The following is a 20,387-nucleotide window of genomic DNA, read 5'->3' on the forward strand; positions in this document are numbered from 1 at the left end:
CAGCTGGCCGTGCATGAGCAGGCCCGGAGGCCATGGGCAACAGTGCTTTCCCCTTCCAGACTCCACCATTCACCAGTGCCTTTTCAGATAGAAACTTTTACAACAGTTTTTAAAAAGCGTGTGTAATCTTACAACTATTTCTTATTTACCTTTCCAGCCATAGCACTTCTTAAGCTCCCTGATATGTAGGACATTGCATTAAACGTTTGGCTTCACTTGGAGATGAGAAATTCCAGTGTGAAGTTGCCCTGTAAACAGCAGCATCCTGGGCCCTCTCGCGGCTACTGTCCCTGTGGGCTCTGGGCTCTGCTGACGCCAGTGTTGCTACCTGGGGCTGTGTGGGCTTGGCGTGGCCAGCGTGCTTGTGTGCGCATGCGTGTGCGTGTGGGGCAGCACCTGGCGGACAGAGCGCTCCTCTCCACTGCTGCAGAGGCTGTGTTTTTGTGAAGGCACAATTTGCTGTGAATTCTGGGAGCCTCATGGAGTCTGGGCCCGTGTCCTCAAGGGATCGTTTCTGAAGGACACGTCCCGTTGGGGGATGTATAGCAGGATGTCTGCTCTTCAGCAGCTGGTTTGGGGGTGAAAGCCACTGTAGAAAATCACTGAATTACATCATCGAGTGTGACCCACCCAACCCCAGCCACCTCAGCGGTAAAACCTGTGAGAAGCACCCTCTTGTGGCCCAAGCACCCCAGTGGCCCGGGGCTCCGTGGCCAGTACCCGGCTGCCCTGCAGAGTGAAGGTCTGCCGACGGCCACTGGGTGGAGCTCCACAAACACGCCTGCTTTCCAACCCGGAAGGTAGCTGTGAGTCCCGTGTCGCCCGCTGGCACTCAGGACCCGGCCGGAGCGTGCCGTGAGCGTGCCGTGCTCCAGGCTCTCAGCACCTCGGGCTTCGGCGTCTTAGTCACAGGTTCACATGATGCTGACGGCGGACGGGCCGAGAGCGCCCCTTGTTAAGTGGTTTTAAACACCAGGAGAGAGGTTGGGAACACAACAGGCATTCAACAAACGCTTTGTACTCAGGACTCCTGCGTTACACACGTGCACGATCCACAGAATAAGGCAAATCATAAAAAATCTTTAAACTGCATATTCTTTATTAATATAAAATGGGTATCTTCAAATTCTTTCATTCTTAGATGACTCGCTCACTGTGTACACAGCATGTTGACCTCTTGTGGAGGAGCGGATTCCCCTCCCCCCCCCCCCAGCTGCTGGAGCTTCCAGGACACGCCGCTCGGTCCTCAGCCCTAGGGACACGGTCAGCAGGTTGTAAGTCTTTATTCTCACGGAAGAGTAAGGTTTGCGCGAGTTGTAAGGCTCTCTCCGCTGGCCCTCGTAGCAGAACTGTACGGTGGCGTTCGCAGCGCCCTCTGCCACCGTCGGAGGACGGCTCCTCTGACACGTGGCTGCAGCAGCCACAGAACGGCTGCCGGTCAGATTACTGTGACTGTAACCGAGGAGCCACAGGGAAACAACTAGAGACGTCGGCATCTGTGTCGCCAGGCGGAATACTGATTTTGTGGTAGTAAGTTCTGTGCTGTTTTCTGATCTACATCCTAGCCCCCTGGAAATACACATTTTAAGAATTCTGAAATTGGATAACATCTATCAAAGAATTTAAATTTTCAAATGTGTGGGTTTTTCTTTAGCGGGTTTTTCTGCCTCGTTTATGTAGAACTTTAGGCCAATGGGTGCGTCCCCTGGAGCAGATTTAACAGATGAGAAATGAAAAAGCCCCCAAATTTTCTAACTGATTTTAAATTCAAGAACTGGACTCGTAATTTAGTTTCTTAATAATTTATTCCAGGTTTATCCTTTATCAGGTGCTTTCTATAAAGGAATGGATGTTTGACTTATGGACATGTTTGCCACAGTTAGCAGTACATTGGCTTCCTGTGATAAATTCTATAACCTTCATGAAGTAAACCTAAGATTAAACTCACCTTTTAGAATCTTAAACGAGCATGGCAAGATAGGTGAGTGTTTGTAAATTAACAAAAATAAAACTAATTTTAAAAATGTAAATCATTAAGAAGTTTTGATAACAAAATTAACGACCTTGGAACATAAACTTTCACGGGGGAAATACCAATTGGTCAATTAAAAAAAATATATATATATATATATGATTGAGTTCACAGTCTACTTTAGCTTTTTCCAAATAGTTCCTCATTCTTCTCTCAGCTCAAAATTCTTTCCCTGATTTTGGCAACTTGGCAGAAGCGCTGGAAGGTCCCATACCTGGAAGAGAAGTGCCAGGTCACACCAGGTTCATCCGAGATGAGTTTAGTACAAGAATGTGGATGAACAAACGTGAAATGGGGAGTAGGTTCTGCAGCATGTGGGGTTGGTGGCAGAGGTGTCCCCAGCAGTGAGAAGAGCATGGAGGTGAAGACATGTTGTCTGTGAGGCCCAGGGATGCTGCGAAAGCGGTGGCGGCAGTCTCCGTTGGAGGTAAGGGTCTGCCTGAGAGACCCAGCCTGCCTCAGGCCTGCGCTCCACCAGGAAGAGCTGCCAGGCTCCGACATGCCTCGGGGGCCCTCTGTCACTAGCACACATGGGAGCTGGGATGGGGGAAGGACCTGTGGCAGGACCCTCTCAGGCCCCCAGGAGGTCACCAGAAACAAGCCAGTTTGCAACCAGAGCCACTGAGAAATTGGAAACAAATTAGTGATTTTAGGTCCCTCTCCTGTTTAGGGGTCCCCGGCTGGGGTGAGGGACTCAAGGGCTGTGGGCAGAGACCCACGTGCCCCTCAGCTCTGTGCTCTTGCGATTTCCCTCTCTCCTAGGAGCTCTTTCTCCTCGAGCAAAGAGCAGAACAGATGAGCAAGGAAAAGGGTCTTTTTCTTTGAACTAGCACTGCCACTGCAAACCAGCCCACCCACTGGATCCCATTTCTGCTAGTAATGCTGCTGGCTTCCTGACCCACGAGCCTGGCTGTGCATGGTAGACCTTGGCCTGATGCTGGCCCCAGGCCTGCCCACCCGCCGTGACAGAACTGGGGGTCGAGCAATAGCAGGCATGCTGGAGGTGAGAGGTTCTGTGGCTGCAGTGCTGGGGACCGTGTAGTCACACTGGTCACTCAGCCGACGCCAGGGTTTCCCAGGGGAGCCGTGGCCTCGGGACTACACATCGTGCAGCCCGCAGCTTGAGGAGGGTGGAGGGGGTCAGGCCTGAGGCTTTTGGGATTTGTAAAGAAACCCCGGTGCAAAGAAACCCCGGTGGCGGGGGGCGCGTCTTTCAGTAGAAATAGCACGTTCCTGACAGAAGCAACCTGGAGCACTCTCATTCTGCCCCGGATCTACTGGCAAGGAAGTGGATGGGTCCTACAGAACCGGTCCAGAGTTTCACAGCTACCAGGGGCGAGCAGGACCAGGGCCCTGGCATCCAGTGTACTTTCATGATTCTGCACAGGCAGACTTAACTCAGTCACATCCTCCTGGAGGGGATACACTCTGCAGATAGAAAAACAATGGCAACTAAGTCATGGGCTACATTTCCCAAAAGACCAGGACCAAACAGAGCAATTTCCCCGCATGGAATGTGGCAAAAAAAAAGTCGAGCCACACTCTTATCCTTGGACCAGATGTGTCAGAACTCAGAAGTTTTCAGGTTGTCACAAGTTAGTAGGTTAATATCTCTGCTTAGGAGACTAATATCCAAAATACATAAAGAACTCCTACAACTCAGTAGCAAAATAAAATCTGATTACAAAATGGGGAGAAGGTCAGAATAGACATTTCTCCAGCGAACACATACAGACGGCCAGCATGTACGTGAAAGGCGCTCTGCGTCCCTCGCCACCAGGGAGATGCACATCAGAGCCACAGAGGGAGACCCCCTCACGCCTGTTAGGATGGCATCATCACGAAGACGAGATAAGAGCTGGAGGATGTGGACAAAGGGAACCCTCGTGCACCGCTGGTGAGAATGCAGACTGGTGTGGCCACTCACACGATACAGAAGTTCCTCAAAAGTTAAAGAAATAGAATCACCCCATGATCTAGTCATCACACTCGTGGGTATTTAGCCAAAGGGGACAAAACCAGTAACTGAAAAGATGTCTGCACCCCCGCGTTCACTGCGGCATTGTTCACCATGGCCAAGACACGGAAGCAGCTGCGTGTCCCTTGACGGACGAGTGGACACTGAAGATGGGGGGGGGTGGTGTCACAACACATTCCATGGAGTATCAGCCATAAAAAGAAAAATCTGGCCATTTGCGACAACACAGATGGACCTGGAGGCACTGTGCTGAGTGAAATAAGACAGAGACAAATACTGTATGATCTCACTTATATGGGGGATTTAAAAAAAACCAACCAGGGTCATGGAAACAACAGATTGGTGGTTGCCGGGGCGGGGGTGGGGGTGGCGGGAGAAATGGGTGAAGGGAATCGAGAGAAAAATAAATAAATAAATAAATACTGTGCATTACTGAGCAACGACCAAAAACAAAGCAGGTGTTTTTTTCTGGATGCACAATCCTAAAAGCAGGATGGAGTTACCAAATGACCATTCCAGCCCAAGCTACTCCCTCTATAACCATAACACTGCAAGGAAACTTCGGTTGAAACAGAAACCATATTTTAAGGAATGTGCGTGTTTATGGTTTTCCTTTTAGCAAACAACTTCTGTGGGCCTGTTTTCCGCACGTACACGCGCACACACACAGCTAACACACCGCGTGTACTGCACGCCACAGGACAGTGGGCCGGGGCAGGGCCCCATAATCACACTCTTCTTCCTCACAAAAGTGCCCTCATCCCACACTTCAGGTCACCAGATGAATTTGCTGCAAACCTGAAAAACAAATCTTCCTGCTTTTAGAGTTTTGTGGGTTTCAGAGTTGGAATTAGGGGCTGCAGGCCTGGGATGTATCGTAAGGCCGGGGTGCCTGTGAGCGGATGGTGTGGGGGGCAGGAGGCTTCTGTCCCACAGTTTTAAGGCAGATGTTTATAGTCCATGGTGTGGAAGGATCCAGGTGCCTGCTGCTTCCGGCTACGCAGGAGGGTCTTGGGCTCCCTGCGGCAGCGGCCGTGGAAGACCTGACAGGTGCGAGGTGGCGGTGGTGCCCCACGCTCCGCCCCGGACGCCAGACGAGGCTCGGTCGTGCAGGCCCGTCTCTGCCCTGGGCAGTCCCTTCCATCTTCAGCGCTAACCGCCTCTTCCTTTCTTCGGTTTATCTGTATTACTTGGTGTGGTGCACACGTTGAGGAGTTGACCTATGTGGGAAAAGGTCAGCTGATGTCACCTGTGAGGGCCGCGGGGGTACCGGGTGCATTCGGTGGGCAAGGAGAGAGCTGCCAGCTGCTTTACTCTCGATAAAGCCCAGCCGTGTGTGTGTGCTGCCTGTCCTCTCATGCCTCCTCCACGCAACCTCACGCGACCCTGCAGCCACCAACCCACCCCCACCCATCCGATGCAGGCACTCTTTTGTGTTGCTTCCTTCATTTTCATACTGTTGTGACTTTTCTATCAGATCTCTCTTTTTATAAACAAAAACAAAGTGAGAGAGGGAATCAAGGATTTTAACGAGACGAAGTATAAATACTGGCTTCTGACTGTCGTCACTTTGTTCCGGGGACCCAGTATGAAGAAGGCTGAGGGCGTGGACCTGGGGGATCGAGCAGAGTACACGTCTCCGGCAGAAGCAGTTGGGCTGACGCAGCTTTTCTTCACACCAGGCCCCTGCTGCTTTGATCAACGTGGCCTTGGCGTAAGAGTGGCCTTTCTGGAACAACGGAAAACTTGGCGAGAACACCCCTTGTGCTGTCCTTTGTTCTTGCCTCAGTGACCTCCTGGGGAAGACAGTGACTAAGTGCCGTGCATCCAGTTGAAGTGTCAGTCGCCTGTCTCCCGGGTGGGGGAGTGGACCGTGCCTCTGGGGTGTGCACCCTCGGCCACCTGTCAGGTGACGCCGTGGTGAGCATTGATGGCGGCCCCGGGACCGGCCCTCTATGCCATCACCTGCTGGACCCCCACTTGGTCTGGGGAGCAGCTCTGGTGCCCACAGTGCATTTTCTTGATCAGCCTCCGGAGTTTGCTGGGGAAGTTCCTATTGATGTAGCGGTAAAGAAGCGGCATCACGGAGCTGCTGGCGAAGGCCAGGAATCTCGACAGGTCCTTAGCGAAGAGCAGAATCCCCAGGTGGTGCCCGTCCACGGGCTTCCCCCGCAGGGCGAGCAACGTGTGCCCCAGGAGGGTCAGGTAGTGAGGTGTCCAGAGCCCAAACTGCGTGCACACGGTGGCCACCAGGAGCCTGTGCACCGAGGGGTCCAGCCTCCCCGCGTCCTGGTCCAGGGGCGTGTCTTCCTTCCGGATCCTCGAGATGAGTGCGAGTGCATAGAGCACGGCCAGGGTGGGGACCAGATACCCGATGAACACCATGATGGCGTCAGCAGCCTCCGTGTCCTGCATCTTGGAACACTCGACGATCCTGGCCGCCACGTGGCTGCAGATGTAGAAGAGCAGGGAGGAGAAGCTGGTGAGCAGGGCCCCGCCCCAGACGAAGCCGCACACGTGCCTGGTGTTGTAGACGCTGGACATGTAGGTGCGCGGCAGAGCCCGCTCGATGTAGTAGTCGAGGCTGAGCAGCGCCGTGGAGTACATGGTCACCAGGGAGGAGACGTTGAACAGCACCAGCAGCGTGATGTGGGCCTCGCTGCTGAAGCCCCACAGGGCCCACCCGGAGGCGGTGGGGCCCAGCAGGTGCACGGGCGCCAGGGCGCTGAGCACCAGGCCTGCCACGGCCATGTTCACGAAGTACACGTCGGGCATGGTCATGCTGCTCTGGTCGTACAGGTTGACCAGGACAAGCAGGGCGTTGTAACCCAGGCCGACGGGGACGCCAACGACCAGGTAGAGCAGCGAGAAGACGGACAGGACCAGGTGGAAGTGCTGGCAGAGGAGCTGGTCCTCCGCGCTGCCCGTGCCGTTGAGCGGGCTGCAGCTCCACATGGCGGCGGCGGCGGGCTGTGTGGGAGAAAGCAGCGGAAGGTTAGAGCCCTGGGCCTGCGAACCCCTCACAGGTGCAGAGGTGGCGCAGGAAGATAGCCTCGCTCCTTACACTGGCACAGGAACAGCCAGCGACCAAAATTCTGTCCCCAGCATGTGTTTTCTGTGAGAGCCAAGGTGCCGTCCCATGGCTGTCCTACGTCCCGAGCTGAGCCAGCAAGGTCACGATGCTGCAGTCATCTTACCGGCTATGGTGGGTCTCCCTAAGCCTGTTTCTGAGAGAAATCTGAGCAGTGGATGCTTTCCTGGGGAAGATGCTGGGGGGCAAGTCGCTCCCAGCGTGCTCTGTGGCTCCTCCTGGGTCCCGGCTTCTCTCTGCCAGGAGGGGACACGCTGCAAGACCTCCCCCACCCCCACTGTGCCCTGACCCCCTCCCCCTGGGCTGCGTGGCTTTGAACCCACATAACCCCCTCCCGTTCAGCCTCTTTACTGAAAAAGGGTTAGAAAGACAGGTGCCTGTGGGGCCACTGGCCCATCAGCCAGGGCGGCAGACCCTGCACCTCACTTGGGGCTGTCATGCATACGACAGGGGCCTTCCTGTGACAGGGTGACCCTCCACAGCTACCTGGGTGAGAACAGCAGCCTCTCTGCTGAGCAGGCAAGCTGCAGCCTTGCCTGGACCCTTCTCGGCATGCATGGAAACTGTGTACCTGCCTTCCACACCTGTGTCTGCGATCTGGTGGCCAGAGACCCGCCCTGTCTCTCATGCCACCCGGGCTGCAGCGGCAGGCTGCACCTCCTCCAGCCCCGTGAGCGGGCACGGGTGCACACGTGGGAGCAGATGTGTGGGCAGCTGGCGTGTGCAACTGAGGTATGCCGTGAACAGAGCTGGGATAGCATGGGGCGCTAAGCCAGGCGGTGGGAGGCTGGAAGTGGGGGTGGCTGCCACGGGCCGAGACGCTCGTGCCTTCACTTCCACAGGGCCGTCACGGGGTCCCAGTGAGGCCATGTCTGCGAGAACTGTCGTGGAGCCTGGGGTTCCCTGAGGGGACGTGCTCCCAGCGGAGAGAGATGGACAGGGGTGGGCCATCGTGTGGGAGGCCTGGGTACACAGCTGGCCGTGAGGACCCACAATGTGAGGAAAGAACACTCTTCACAAATGTCAGTTCTTTGGAGAAAAACCTGACTTTCAAAATGTAGTTTGGTCCAACCTGATCTCCTGCTCTCAGAATAAGAAATCCTCTTGGGCAGACACATACAAAGCAAATGTTTGTTTCCCCAGCTTAGGGACGGGGATCAGCCAGTTCTCCTGCCCATGACGGGGCTTGGGGGCCAGGCCCTGCCCACATGTGCTGCTGCGCTGCAGGCCGGAGCCTGGCGTGGGGACGAGGGGTGAGTCGGAGACCACGGACCTTTACCCACTGGTCTGCCTCGCCCTGCCCCACCCGGGCCAGCAGGGCGACAAGGGCTTGACAGTGAAGGAAACGCAGGGAGGCCGGGGGTCCCCACAACAGAAGTGTGCCTGCATCGGAGTCCCTCAGCATCGGACTGCGTCAGGAACATCGAGGCAGTGGGGGTGTTTTGCAATCCTCACGAATGCCGCCCAGCAGCCTGAGATGATGTGTCACACGGGAGCGATGCTCAGGGTCAGGCTGGGCGCCGGGCGGGCCGGGCTCTGCCCACACGTGCTGGTCACCGCACTTTCAGAAGCGTTTACCGTCACCCACAGCATGGGCGAGGTCCTCAAATCCAGACAGTGCTCCCCAGCCTCTGGCCCTGGTGGGCGCTCTGCACCCCGGGGGCTGGATTCCGGGGGCGAAGGTGAGAGCCCCAGGCAGGTGGGCTCCCAGAACACCCGTGGGTCCTACAGCCGTGGCACTGGGTCCTGCAGGGAGCTGGGGAGGGCTCCCTTTTATTGTCATCTGTTACATGGTTTCTGCTCTCCTTCTCCTTCCTGAACGCCTCCAGATCTGGCTGTGCACATTTAACCGTGGCCTCCCTCTGACCTGAGCCTCCTCCATGCTGACCCGTGGCTCCGACAGTCACCAGTGGCGGGGGGGGGGGGGGGACAGTGAGCAGAGGAGGCTGCGGGGAGCTTGTCCACCAGACTTCGCTGGCCTCGAGTCCCCAGGAAACTTTACATTCTTGTGGCCACTGTGGACATCTTCCATCCCAGAGCGTCCGTCCTTGCTGTGACCAGCCGTGTCCACGTCCTGCCCAAGGAGTCATAGGGTCTGCCTGAGATGTCCCACCCACTCTCGTGTCCAAGCCTCTTTTCTCATGAGAGGACAGAGACGTGCCCCAGAAAAGGAAGGGCTCGGTGCCATCATTAGGACAGGCACTGGCTCCAGTGGGGCACACGCCAGCAGCAGCGGCCGGCACCCAAGGAGCCGCACTCCTGGTCGGACAGAGCCCGTCCTCCTCAGGCCTGCCCTGTCGCCTCCCTCCCACCTCAGGTTTGCGCGGGGCCCGCAGCACTCCCTCCCGCTATCCAGCGCTTGGCCCCAGCATCGCGGCCCCAGAGCGGCCTCAGGCTGCTTACCTTTATCCCGAGCCCCACATGTCTCTGTGCCTGGACCAGAGACCCCGTCCACGAGTGACACGGCAGCACAGACGCCAGAGAGGATCCTGTGTTTCTCTGCAAACCACCCCACCCCCGCCCCGGGTGCTTATCAGCAGCAGCCGCGCCAGCTTCCTGTGCGGTGCGTGTGCGCACTCAGTGCCCGGCGTGGAAGCACAGTACTTGTTTTCCTCCAGTAAATCGCTCAGTTTCTGCCTCCCTTGGCAGGCACAGCGGCCCCTCCCTATCTCTGTTTACAGCCAGTTCCACAGAATGAGGGTTGTGCCTGGAAGGGCCGGCACCGGCACCGGCACCGTCGGTTCGGGCTCCTGCTCCGTCGCGCCGGTTCGGGGAGCCCCAGGTTCCTTCCCCCCTGCACCCTGGTCTGTGCTGAGCGATGGGGCAGGTGCAACAAGGCTTGCCCAGGGCCCACGTGTCCGTTCCTGACACTCGGGGTGCGGGGCACGTGCAGTGATGAGTTCCTTTTTACCCTTGAGCGAGGAAACGGAGAGGTAACTTAGGACGGAACCATAGGCCACACCGAGTCTCCGCGGAGAAGGGCTGTGGCCGCCAGCCCTGGAGCACAGGCACTGTGGGGCTCTTTGAACGGACAGCAGTGACTGAGGACGGGCTCAGGACTGGCAGGAAGGCGAGTGTCTTCCCCATGTCACTGTGGTGCACAGAGCTGGCCTGAGCGCGCCATAGCAGAGCGGCCGGCCGGTGGCTGCTGGCCCTATCCCCCCAGCCAGGGGCTCAGGGAGCCGCTGCCCTGACTGCCCAGGGCTGCCCCGTGGGGCCGCGGGGAAGGGCAGCTGGCAAGCGGCCGCACTGGGCTGAGAGTGGCTCCATTCTTGGGAAATGGTCACGTGGAGCACAGTCTGTTTAGAATTTCCTTCCTAGTTCTCGTGCTTGTGTGGCCCTGGCTCAAGCGTCGGAGAGGCCGTACGTGTGGAGAGCAGGCGGTGGCTGTCCGTGCTGGGTCTTCAGTTGAAATAGACCTGAGCTGCTGTTTGCTGGCGGTGAGCAGATACAGAATTTATCGACTTTACTTCATAAGCAAGAGTTCGCGTCTGTGTGTAGTTCTCGTGCGCGTCGAGTCTGAGGATGCCAGCTGTTGGCTTTCTGCCAGCCTGACCGTGACAGGCTTTGCCTTTTGTCCCAGCATGCTCTGGGGAAGCCATCGATGAGGAGCCACTTCATTTTATAAACACGGGCGTGTGGTATTTGCCAAAGCAGGAGCGTTCATTTCCGTCTGTTGGAGGATGGGGCTGAGAGGCAGGGGACGGAAGGGAACACTTGGGGGAGGAGGCAGGGGGCCAGGTGCGGGGGTGATGCCACCATTGCTGAGGGCATTGGACGGCCAAGTGCCCGCCTCAAGACGGGCTCGCCCACGCCCTGCGCAAACCGAACGTGGGTCCCTGTGAGTACTGCTGGTGGAGCCCACTGAGGCCAGGGCTGTGGGTACGTGGCACAGGTGGGCGGGAAGCAGGGGCAGGTGCTCAGGAGGCCAGGGGACAGCGACTGCACCCCCAGAACTGCCACGTGGCAGTGGGTGTGGTGAGTGAGCAAACGGTGGTCCTGTCTAAACCCTAGTCCCAGGCACTTGGTGAAGCACGCGTGGGTCTCGCAGCTGCTGGCTCTCGTCACAGCTGGCGTTCCAAAGGACATGGTGGGGGGGGCGTCCTGTCCAGGCCAGGGCCGCTGCCTGTCATTCTGCACCTGGGAGCCAGGCGGATGCCCCTGAGCCCCCAAGCCTGCCCTCATGGCCACAGAGGGCCTCTGGTGGGGGCTGGCCCTGGCCTGCCTTTCTCTGGTTCCCATTTCCTTGTGGTGACTCCACTTCCCTTTTGCAGACTCTGGTTTTGCAAGTCCAGGAACCTGGGAACAGAGATTTCCCCTCAGGCCGTCTGGGGAGGAGGAGGACCTGGAACAATGGTTTGGCTCCCGCCCTCCTGCCCAGACCTCAGACCACCTTTCCAGCTCCTGAGAAAGAGGAACTTGGAGCCCAGCCCTGGGGGGGAGGGGGTGCTGTTTCAGGAAGGCCGTCTGCAGAGCCGCACTGGGCTCAGTGCACTCAGCGGTGCCCGGTGCTCCCCACTCCACCCATTCTCATTTGGAAGTCTGCCACATTCTTCCCAGACGGCAGGATGGATATTCTAGCTTCCAGGGCCCTGTCACCTGCTGTGTCCCCTCAGCGGACGGGGTCAGTGTCAGTGAGGACCCCGGTGGACTTCTCGTCCAGACTGGCCTTACAAACAGGCTGGGCCTGTCTCCACACCTCCTCCCTAGGACCCCCGGGCCCCTCCTTGCCAGAGCTCCGTGTTGCCTCCCTGGCTCCTGGCTCTGCCTCCTCTTCCACGACCCTAGAGTATTTTCTAGAAGGGTGTGTTGGCAGAGCTGCCTGGCCTGCTCTGTCCTTCCTGCCCCCACTTCCTCCCACCTAAGCGGCTCCTCTGCCCTCCTCTACTGGGCCTGCCTCCAGCCTCTCAGTGCCAGAATTACTACTTCCACCTCTCCCACCCCCAAACCTCCCCCAAGGTCCACATGAGTCCCGTGGCAGCACCCACAGCAATGGCTGTGCCCACAGCCCTGCAGCAGACAAGGCACCGGGAATGGTCCCAGTCTCCTGCCCTCCCGCCTCACCTACAGGACTGTACTCGGGGCCCCCATGGATTCCCACTCCTGCCAGCCCAGTGGGTCACCTCAGCTTGGTGCTGGTTCTGTCCCTGAATCTCTCCCTTCCCGGTTGGGGTCCCAGCCTCCTCCTGAAGAGGTCCCTCACCACTGTGAACGTCTTCCAGACCAGAGTACTCTCCTCTCTGTCCCAGATCTCCATGAGGAGAAGTGACCCACTCACCCTGGAGACCCCTGCCGAGACGGGTCCGTGGTGGCTTCTGTGCGCATGCAGTGTGTTCTCCGGGGAGCCACGACTGCCAGTCAGCTTAGGTGCACGGAGCAAGGGTGCCCCTGGCATGCGCAGGTGTCCTGCTGTCCAAGTCCGTGGGAATGGCAGCAGCAGGCCTGCTGGGCCCCCATCCTCTGTGCCGCGGGGTGTGGGCCTGAGGCGGGATGTGGCCCTGGGCCTCTGTGGTGACAGAGTGGCGGCCCAGCCCCAGGCCGGTGGGAGGGGCTGTAGGAGGGCCGTGCACAGTCAGGCTGGCCTGTTCTCGCGGGCACCGGGCATCTTGGCTGGGCAGGAAAAGGGAGGCACCTCTCCAGGCCAGGGACCTCACACCTGCTTGGGGTTGTTCAAGACGGAGCCCACTGTAATTTTCTTCTTTTTCCATAAAGGTAACGCACGTATCCTCCCTCTCTGAGGGTTTTGCATGTGTTTGTTTTGTTTTCTAATTACACTCAGGAAGAAAGCCTCCATATCATGAGGGCAGGGCTGGTCTTTCAAGTGCTGGCTCCCCTTCCCGGTCCTGTTCCCATGGGATGGAGAGGCCGGTACAGCGTGGGGGCAGCACAGTTCCAGGCCTGTGGGCCGGCGGGCGCCCGAGAGAGAGGAGAGCAGATGAGTGGCCAGCCTGGTGGAAGCAGGGAGTAGCTGGCCCACAGGAGGGTGCCAGGCCCCAGGCCAGGGCAGAGTGCATGGCGGGGCTGGCCTGAGAAATGGCAGCCCCAAGATCCCCGCCCCGGGGCAAGCCCTCAGCCGACTCAGATCCTCACTGTGTATGCGTCCGCACCCGCTTGGCGCCCCTTTCCTCGAGCTTGGCTGCGTGCACATCCCAGAGACGGCAGCCTCCAGGCAGGCCAGACATGTCCCTCCCGAAAAGCCTGAAAGGTCCCAAAAGCTGAGTTGACATCTCATGCATGAGGCTGGCTATGTTGTGGGAAGCCTTTAGAGGGGACAAAGCTGTGGTCATTTATTCTCCAGTGTGTAGGGGTCACCTCTGGGGCCCCAGCAGCCCTACCCTTCAGAGGAGAGCGAGGCTGAGGTTCGCAAGGACAGAGTCTCATGGTCAAAGCCAGCATCCACTTGTGGACTTGGTGCCCCAGCACTGCCATCCAGGCCTGTGCTGCCTCATGGGGTGCCCTGAGGCCAGCCTGTCAGAAGGGCACATGGTACAGTAGCTGCATCCCACAGGGCAGGGAAGACCCAGTGAACACTGGCTGAGATGGAGCGAGAGGCGGGTGGACATGCAGGACAAGTCTGAGTGTCTGCTGGGAGGCTCCTAGGGCATGGAGCCCTTTCGAGTTCTGCGCCCCCTCCCAGTTTCTAGGGACTTAGCGGTTTCCAGGCCTTCTCTCTCCCTTTGTCCCCAGCTGAGGCCCGTGTGTCCTCAGCTGATTGACAGTCATTACAAATGCTCTGATGCGTAAAAGAAAAGCCATTGTCTTCAAAGATCCCCTCTGGGCTTCAATGATTACATTTCGAGAAGGTGCTTTCCTAGACTTGGCAATTTCCAACCCCAGGAGATCTCTTGGCCGCCTCCTGGTCGTGCTGTGCTACCTCGAGCTGGGTCGCTGGGTCGCTGGGTCGCTGGGTCGCTGGGTCGCTGGGTCGGGAGGCTCTTGGGCAGGGTTATGGGCTCAGCACATGAGCGTGGAAGGGCTGTGTGCCGCAGGCTGGAGGCATGGAGCAGCTGAGAGAAGGGAACCCACGGCTGTCTGACCCGCAGACCTGTGGGCCTGATGGAGGAGGACGGCTGGTGGCCGCAGGTCTGGCATGAACACTCCTCTGGGCAGCTTTCCTTGCTGGCCTGGAAAACCGAGGAAGCACCCTCTGCTCTGGGCCCTGCACTAGTACTTTACGGATCTCCGGTTTCTTCCTTACTGTAACGGCAAGCACCCGAGACACCAGCACTGTGGCAGTCACGCAGACAGCCTTGAGGCCCGCCTGCAAGAGCAGGCGCAGGCCTGGTCACCGGTGGCAGACCACTGAATCAGCACACCGGCAGAAAGGGCCCTGCAGGCCACGGGTTTAGAGCGGAGGCCTGTGGGTGGGAGGTCAGGCCAAAGGGAAGATGAGCTGACTGGAAAGCTGGGAACAGAGACAGGCCACGCCTCTGCTCAGCGGCCTGAGGAACCCTGAAAACCAGGAGGGGCCGGGTATCCCAAGCGGCAGGGGTGGTGCCTGCATTACGAGCTGCCAGGCCTGGGGGATGGAGGGAGATGGACAGGGATGGACGGGGACAGGTGCATAGCGCGGCCTGGGTGCATCCTGGGGCACCAGTCCTCAGCGGCTTTCCTGCTTGGAGGAAGCGGCTCTGAGTCCAGGCACTGCCTTGAACCCTAGCCTACCTCGTTCTACCCTACATGGGGATCTCTGAAATAGGACCTCCACAGTGAAGGGGGCTCTTACACGAACACTCCCTTGCAGAGGGAGCGGAGCCAGCAACCTGTGAACTGTGTACCACGATGGCAGGAAAGGTGCATGTGTCCCCAGTTTTGTGGAGTGTCCGCCTAGTTGCGAATTCCGCCTCCGGAGCCAGCTGCCTACACTGGTGCCAAGGCTCACTGCTTACCCACTGGAGGGCGCTACCTCAGTTTCCCCAGCTTAGGAGACTCTCCTGTGAGCACACAGGGTGAGCCTCAGCCAGTCCCTGGTGGGTGGACAAGGAGGGTGCAGGCTGTATCCTCCTTCCCCAGACACAGGGAACGCACAGAAAGCTGGTGTGTGAGCTTTTGCTCAGAATCTGCCACCTGACACACGGGAAGAGGAGATGGACAGGAAGGGAGGTATGGGGACAGGAGCCCCAGTTATAAGCCTAGTGCATGCTGTCAGGGGCGGGGAGGGTGGGGAGAGGAGCAAGCTCCAGACCCCCGCCGCGAGCATGCTGTCCTCATCAGAGGCTTCGCAGAGCTTAAAGGCTTTGTGGTCCGGGTCAGGGCTTTGGTAACAACACAAACAGCACATTTCCTGGTGTTGCACTCACATTACACTGGGGCATGAATGTGTGCTTCCCTCGCCTGTGTTCCCAGCACGCAGAGGAAGGGGGCTGGGGGAGAGAGCAGCCTGGTCCGGTTCTTTTCCCCTGCTAACTCGGGAGGATTCAGGGAGTCCTCTCCACAGCGACACTCCCTCCTCTTCACTGCTGGCAAGGCCCACACTCCAGTTAGGCTGCCTGTTAGAAGCATTTTGAGGCAGGACATTGGTGGCTTTCTTTCTGTGCCTTTTCAAAAAAGAGCCCAAAATGGTATAAACCAGCCCATTAAAAGTGCATGTCTGTAAGCAATGAGAATGAACTTCGCTAAAATCCAGGGCTAAAGTAAATAGCGATCTCTGTGCAAACAGGATGCCAGGAGTGGGTTAGAGCAGCAGCCTTGCGGCGGGGGGGCGGGGGGTGACTGTGGGCTGTGCGGACGCAGGAGCAGGCTGCTGCTGGGCTGGGCAGGGGTCACGCCTCCTGGGAGTCCTGCGTGGGCGTGGGCGTGGGCATGCACAGAGCCCACATACACGGAAGACCAGCAAAGAGAATCGGCCTGTTCCAAGGTAGCGGAGCTGGTTTCACTAAAACCTTACCCTTATTTCCTTGCTCTGTTAATCAGGAAATCCTGTCCTCTGGTGTTGGGGGCCCGTGGTGCTGGGCCTCCTGCCTGCCGCCCCCCCCCCCCCGCCCACACTGGGGCAGGGTAGGGGTGCACACACTGATCCCTTGCCTAGACTGCCTTTCCTCGATTCCCCCATTCACTTGACAAGTACTAACTCACCCCTGAAGTTTTATTTTGTCATCAGCAGCGTCCTGAGGAGCCCTCCCTGACCGCTCTCCCCACCCCCTCCAGCCAGTCCTGCTGCAGCCCTGTCTTTGCCACCTGCTGAGAGCTTTCTGAATGGGGGGGGGGGGGGCTCTTGATTCCTGCGCGAAGCCTGGCTGGCTGGCTGGCTGGTGAGAAGGATCATTAGATCATGTCAGAAGCGAGCGATAGACCCTGCGCAGTAGAAGGGGTAGCAGAGAGAGTGGGAGTGCCTCTTGTCGCAGGGAGATCTGGGTGTGGGCACAGGGCTGTGGGGCCCAGGCCGTGTACCCTGAGTGGGCAGACAGCTCAGCCTGGCTGACGGTCTTGTGGGTTGTTTCTGTTTGACGTAGGCCCGCTGTGCACCATGAGACTCAACTTCAGATGAATGTTCTAGAACAATCAGAATGCTTTGAAAAGGACTCCTGAATGTTTATTTCCTTTTGTAATAATGGGCAGAGGCTTTAGCTACAATTAACATCCAGCTGGTAGGAGCCAGACACTCCGGAAAGGCTGGTGTTTTCATAGGTTTTTCAATGTAGAGAGCTTACGCATACTGATTCCTATCACAAATGCTGTGCCTTCCTGGGGTGTGATAAGAAAATGTTCGTTATATAGATGGGTTGTTTTGATTTTTATAGCCTTTTGCTTTTTACCGTTCTAAATTGCAGAGTAGTGAGTGAACCAGGCAACCTGGCTCAGACACATAAACAAAGAGCGGCCTCTCTCTCTGTAGAAGAAAACAGGCATGTTTGCTGGTTCAGGAAGGGCTGCGGGGGGCCGAGACCAAGCAGCCGGTCCGGGCCAGCAGGACGCCTGTGCCAGGCCACCGGCTTCCTTCCCTGGAAGGAGATGGGACACATGTTCTTCTGTCAACGGAGCACTAGTTTCTTGGGCTTTTCTGTTCCCAGACTAACTTGGTTTGAGGCTAGTGCCCCTTCCAGGCACACCAGGCCAGGGGAAGACAGAAACTCAGAGACTCACTCAGAAATTCAAGGGGTGAGAACAGATCGGGTCTCCCATTTCAGACTCTGGGCAGACTTGGCACCCCAGCCAGGCTCCCCGATCTCCCCCAACCTTTAACTTGGTGTGCTCTTGCGGGGAGGGCTCAGAGCTGCTGATCTTATCCCTTTAACTCGGTGTGCTCTTACCTGGGGGAGGGTGGCGCTCGGAGCCTCTGATCTTATCAGTGCCTGTGGTTCCTTCCCAGGGAGGAACTGCTGGTCATTTTTACTTGTCACAGTTCCTTCCTCAGTTTGCTGGGTTCTAATTAAACTGGGAAGCTCCCCGGCACACCCCCACTGTCATGGATGGGTGGAAAAGGACCCAGGGAGGGCCTGCTGGGGGACGCACAGGACACCTGGCCCATCTCACCCTGTCCTGCGATGTGAGGGGTGTTGCACATGGAGCCTCCCAGGGGACTGGACTCTTCCCCGGCACCATGATATTTTGGCATCTCAAACTAGAATGATTTGTCATGTGCGCTAATGCAGAGGCCCCAGTTCTCTGGAAGGGAACTCACCCTCCCCCCCCCCTCCCTCCGCCACCCCCAAGACAGTGCCCTGGTATGTGGTTGGGTCGCTAGAAGCCTGGTGGCAGTTATGTTTTCAGGATTCCAAATGACATCCAAGGGACGCGAGATGGATGCAGCCGCCCCAGGAGCCCCCTCCCCTCCCCATCCCAGGAGGCAGCAGGGCCTTCTTCCCACCTGTAAATCACGCAGGCATATTTCCCAGCAGTGCTCTCTCCAAGTATGTCACTTTCTCATTATATAATAGGTACAACCAGTCTTCACATCCCAACCTAAAAGCCTGTATGACCCACATTAAGTGGATGTACCTGGCCTGTCATCGACCTACCATCGGCTTTGAGTTCCACGCTGACATTTGCGTTCTGCCCTAAAGCTGTGTTTTTCCATCCTTGGGGTACTTCCACACTCGCTAGAGAGGCAGGACACCCCATCGTCAAAGAGCTGTGTGTGGCCCTGGGTGACAGGCTTACTGCTCCAGCCCCAGCTTCCTCTGTGTGAGGGGCCTGGCAAGCACTGACCACATGAGAGCTTCTTATCTGGACTCCTGCTTCATTCAGGAAGATTCCAGAAGTTCTGGTTTGGAGAGCCGGGCCCCACAGCAGTTCCTTTCGGAGCCATGCCGCGGGTCCTGGACAGTGCCCGTCTGCTAAGTGTAATTTTCACTCAGCGGTGCCCCAGCTGGACTCAGTCAGGACAGTGGAGGATCTGGTCACCGTTATGCATGGTCAGAGCCACTTTCCTCATACCCTTGTATTTGCAGGGGTCAGTGAAGCCAGCTTCTGGCCTTTTGCCATTGAATGCTAACCTCTGCTACAGGCTGAAGATAGGAGCTGCTCAGCTGAAATACGGAGCTTGTTACTTGGAGATCTCAAAGGAGATCAGAGGGATAAATGGTGCTCTGGACATGAGATGTCCAAGCACGCTCAGGCTCTCCACATCTGGGCAGGGCAGACATTAGCTAGATGACCACGAGCATATGAATGCCCAGCTTAGAGACCAGAGGTATGGTGTTTATGACACTAACGTGCTGCTTGCTGTGTTTCTTGTTGCTAGCAGAGTGGGTGTTCAAAGGCTGGGGGTCACTGCCTTCCTATGAAGTTTTGCAGGAGCCTTTCCATGCACAGGGAATTTTACATTTTTATCAAGTGTCCAAGACAGTTAACAACAGACTTGCTGTCTACATTTAGATGTAGTTCCTGAACTTACTAAAAATTGTGTAATCATAAAGAGGAGGAAAGCTATAAGCATGCTGACCCAGGACGAACTCGGTCAGCCTTTCCCTCCCCGCCTCCCCCCCCCCCCCCCCCGCAGGACATGTGAGGAACCAGCGGTGTTGCTAAGCCACATGCCCCTCCACAGGTTAATGACCGCAGGGCAGCGGCAGCCCGGTCAGCGCGCAGCTGGAGGCTGGCCCCAGATGCGGGACTGCATCTGGGGACAGCACCCCCAAACCTCCAGGGGACAGCGCCCCTATCCTCCCGGGGGACAGTACCCCCAAACTCCAGGGAACAGCACCCCTACCCTCCCGGGGGACAGCACCCCCAAACCTCCAGGGGACAGCGCCCCTACCCTCCCGGGGGACAGCACCCCCAATCCTCCGGGGGACAGCGCCCCCACCCCGCAAGGGGACAGCACCAGAGCGAGGCCGAGGCACCGGAGAGTCCGTGCGGGGCCGCCGCAGCCCGGGGCTCGCTCCCCGCGTGGGCCGAGACCCCGCGCGTGGCAGCCGGCCGACCTCGCGTTCGGCGCCCACTCACCGGCTCGCTGGGCCGCGGGCCGCGCAGTCGCCGCGGGCCGGGCAGCTCGGGGCTCCAAGGAGGCGGCGGCGGCGGCGGCGGCGGCGGCGGGGCTCACGGCGCGCACGCCGCGCGGGCCTGTGTACACACGTGACCGCCGCCAGGCCCGGCCCCGCCCCCGGCCGGCCCCGCCCCCGCCCCCGCCCCCGCCCCCGCCCCCGCCCCCCGGGTTCTGGCCGCACTCCGACCGCGCGGGGCGGGGCGGCGCGCGTTCGGTGACCCGAGGTCAGCCGCGTGCGGGGCGCGAACCCCGGGTGCCCTCTTGGGCTCCCTGAAACGCTGGTGCTGGTTGTGCTGAGTCAGAACAGGCTCTAATCTGCAGGGGACAGCCCCCTCCACCCCCACCCTCCGAAGGTTGTAATCTGGTCCTTAGGGGTGCACCTGCTCCTCCGCAGCTTACCGTAAGCGTGCTGGTTACTCCCCGGCCTTAAGAATTACCTTGTCCACTGAGCTGCCGCAGGAAAACCACTGGCAGACACAGCATTGTCTTCAGCCTCATTAATTTTATAGCTGTTGTTATAATTAAACGTTGGGAAAGTTTGAAGAACAAGAGGACTTACTCTGCTGTACTTCTTAGGGTGTAATAGTACTCTTAGTGGCACACTCTGGCTCAGGATCCAAGAACATTTCTTTCTGAAAATCAAAGCATGCAGGTTGCAGAACCTAACGCACATTTGCTGTGTGAGCAGGGGTTGAGCGGGACGGCAGCAGACGAGGATAGCAACCACGGCTGGTGCTGAGCGTCCCGTGCTGCCTGCGTGCTCACAGGGTAGCTTCCTGACCACTGATGAGAGAGGGAGGTCGGGGGTGAGCTGGAGGACCAGACTCCCCCTGGCCAGGGGCACTGCAGAGCCTCACTC

The 20,387-nt window shown here is 58.1% G+C and overlaps 2 protein-coding genes across 8 annotated transcripts in view; one reads left to right on the forward strand and one right to left on the reverse strand.

Annotated features, from left to right (window-relative positions):
- CUNH7orf50 (chromosome unknown C7orf50 homolog) overlaps window positions 1–20,387 on the forward strand; it is a 128,026-nt gene that overhangs the window by 66,746 nt on the left and 40,893 nt on the right. The gene's annotated exons all lie outside the window — the stretch shown is intronic.
- On the reverse strand, window positions 1,082–19,569 carry GPR146 (G protein-coupled receptor 146). Of its 3 annotated transcripts, none has more exons than XM_048224520.2 (3): window positions 19,489–19,556; window positions 12,380–14,225; window positions 1,082–6,980 (listed from the first exon to the last, which is right to left on the reverse strand). In XM_048224520.2, the coding sequence occupies exons 2-3, from the start codon at window positions 12,494–12,496 to the stop codon at window positions 5,964–5,966; spliced, it is 1,134 nt and encodes a 377-aa protein (XP_048080477.1). In that variant the 5' UTR covers window positions 12,497–14,225; window positions 19,489–19,556; the 3' UTR covers window positions 1,082–5,963. The 3 variants fall into 3 exon arrangements, with proteins under 3 accessions (XP_048080477.1, XP_026344789.1, XP_048080479.1); XM_026489004.4 differs by lacking the exon at window positions 19,489–19,556 and adding an exon at window positions 9,505–11,400 and having other exon boundaries at window positions 12,380–12,449; XM_048224522.2 differs by lacking the exon at window positions 12,380–14,225 and having other exon boundaries at window positions 19,489–19,569.

This window comes from Ursus arctos, unplaced genomic scaffold, assembly GCF_023065955.2.
Source record: "Ursus arctos isolate Adak ecotype North America unplaced genomic scaffold, UrsArc2.0 scaffold_2, whole genome shotgun sequence".
Taxonomy (NCBI): Eukaryota; Metazoa; Chordata; class Mammalia; order Carnivora; family Ursidae; genus Ursus; species Ursus arctos.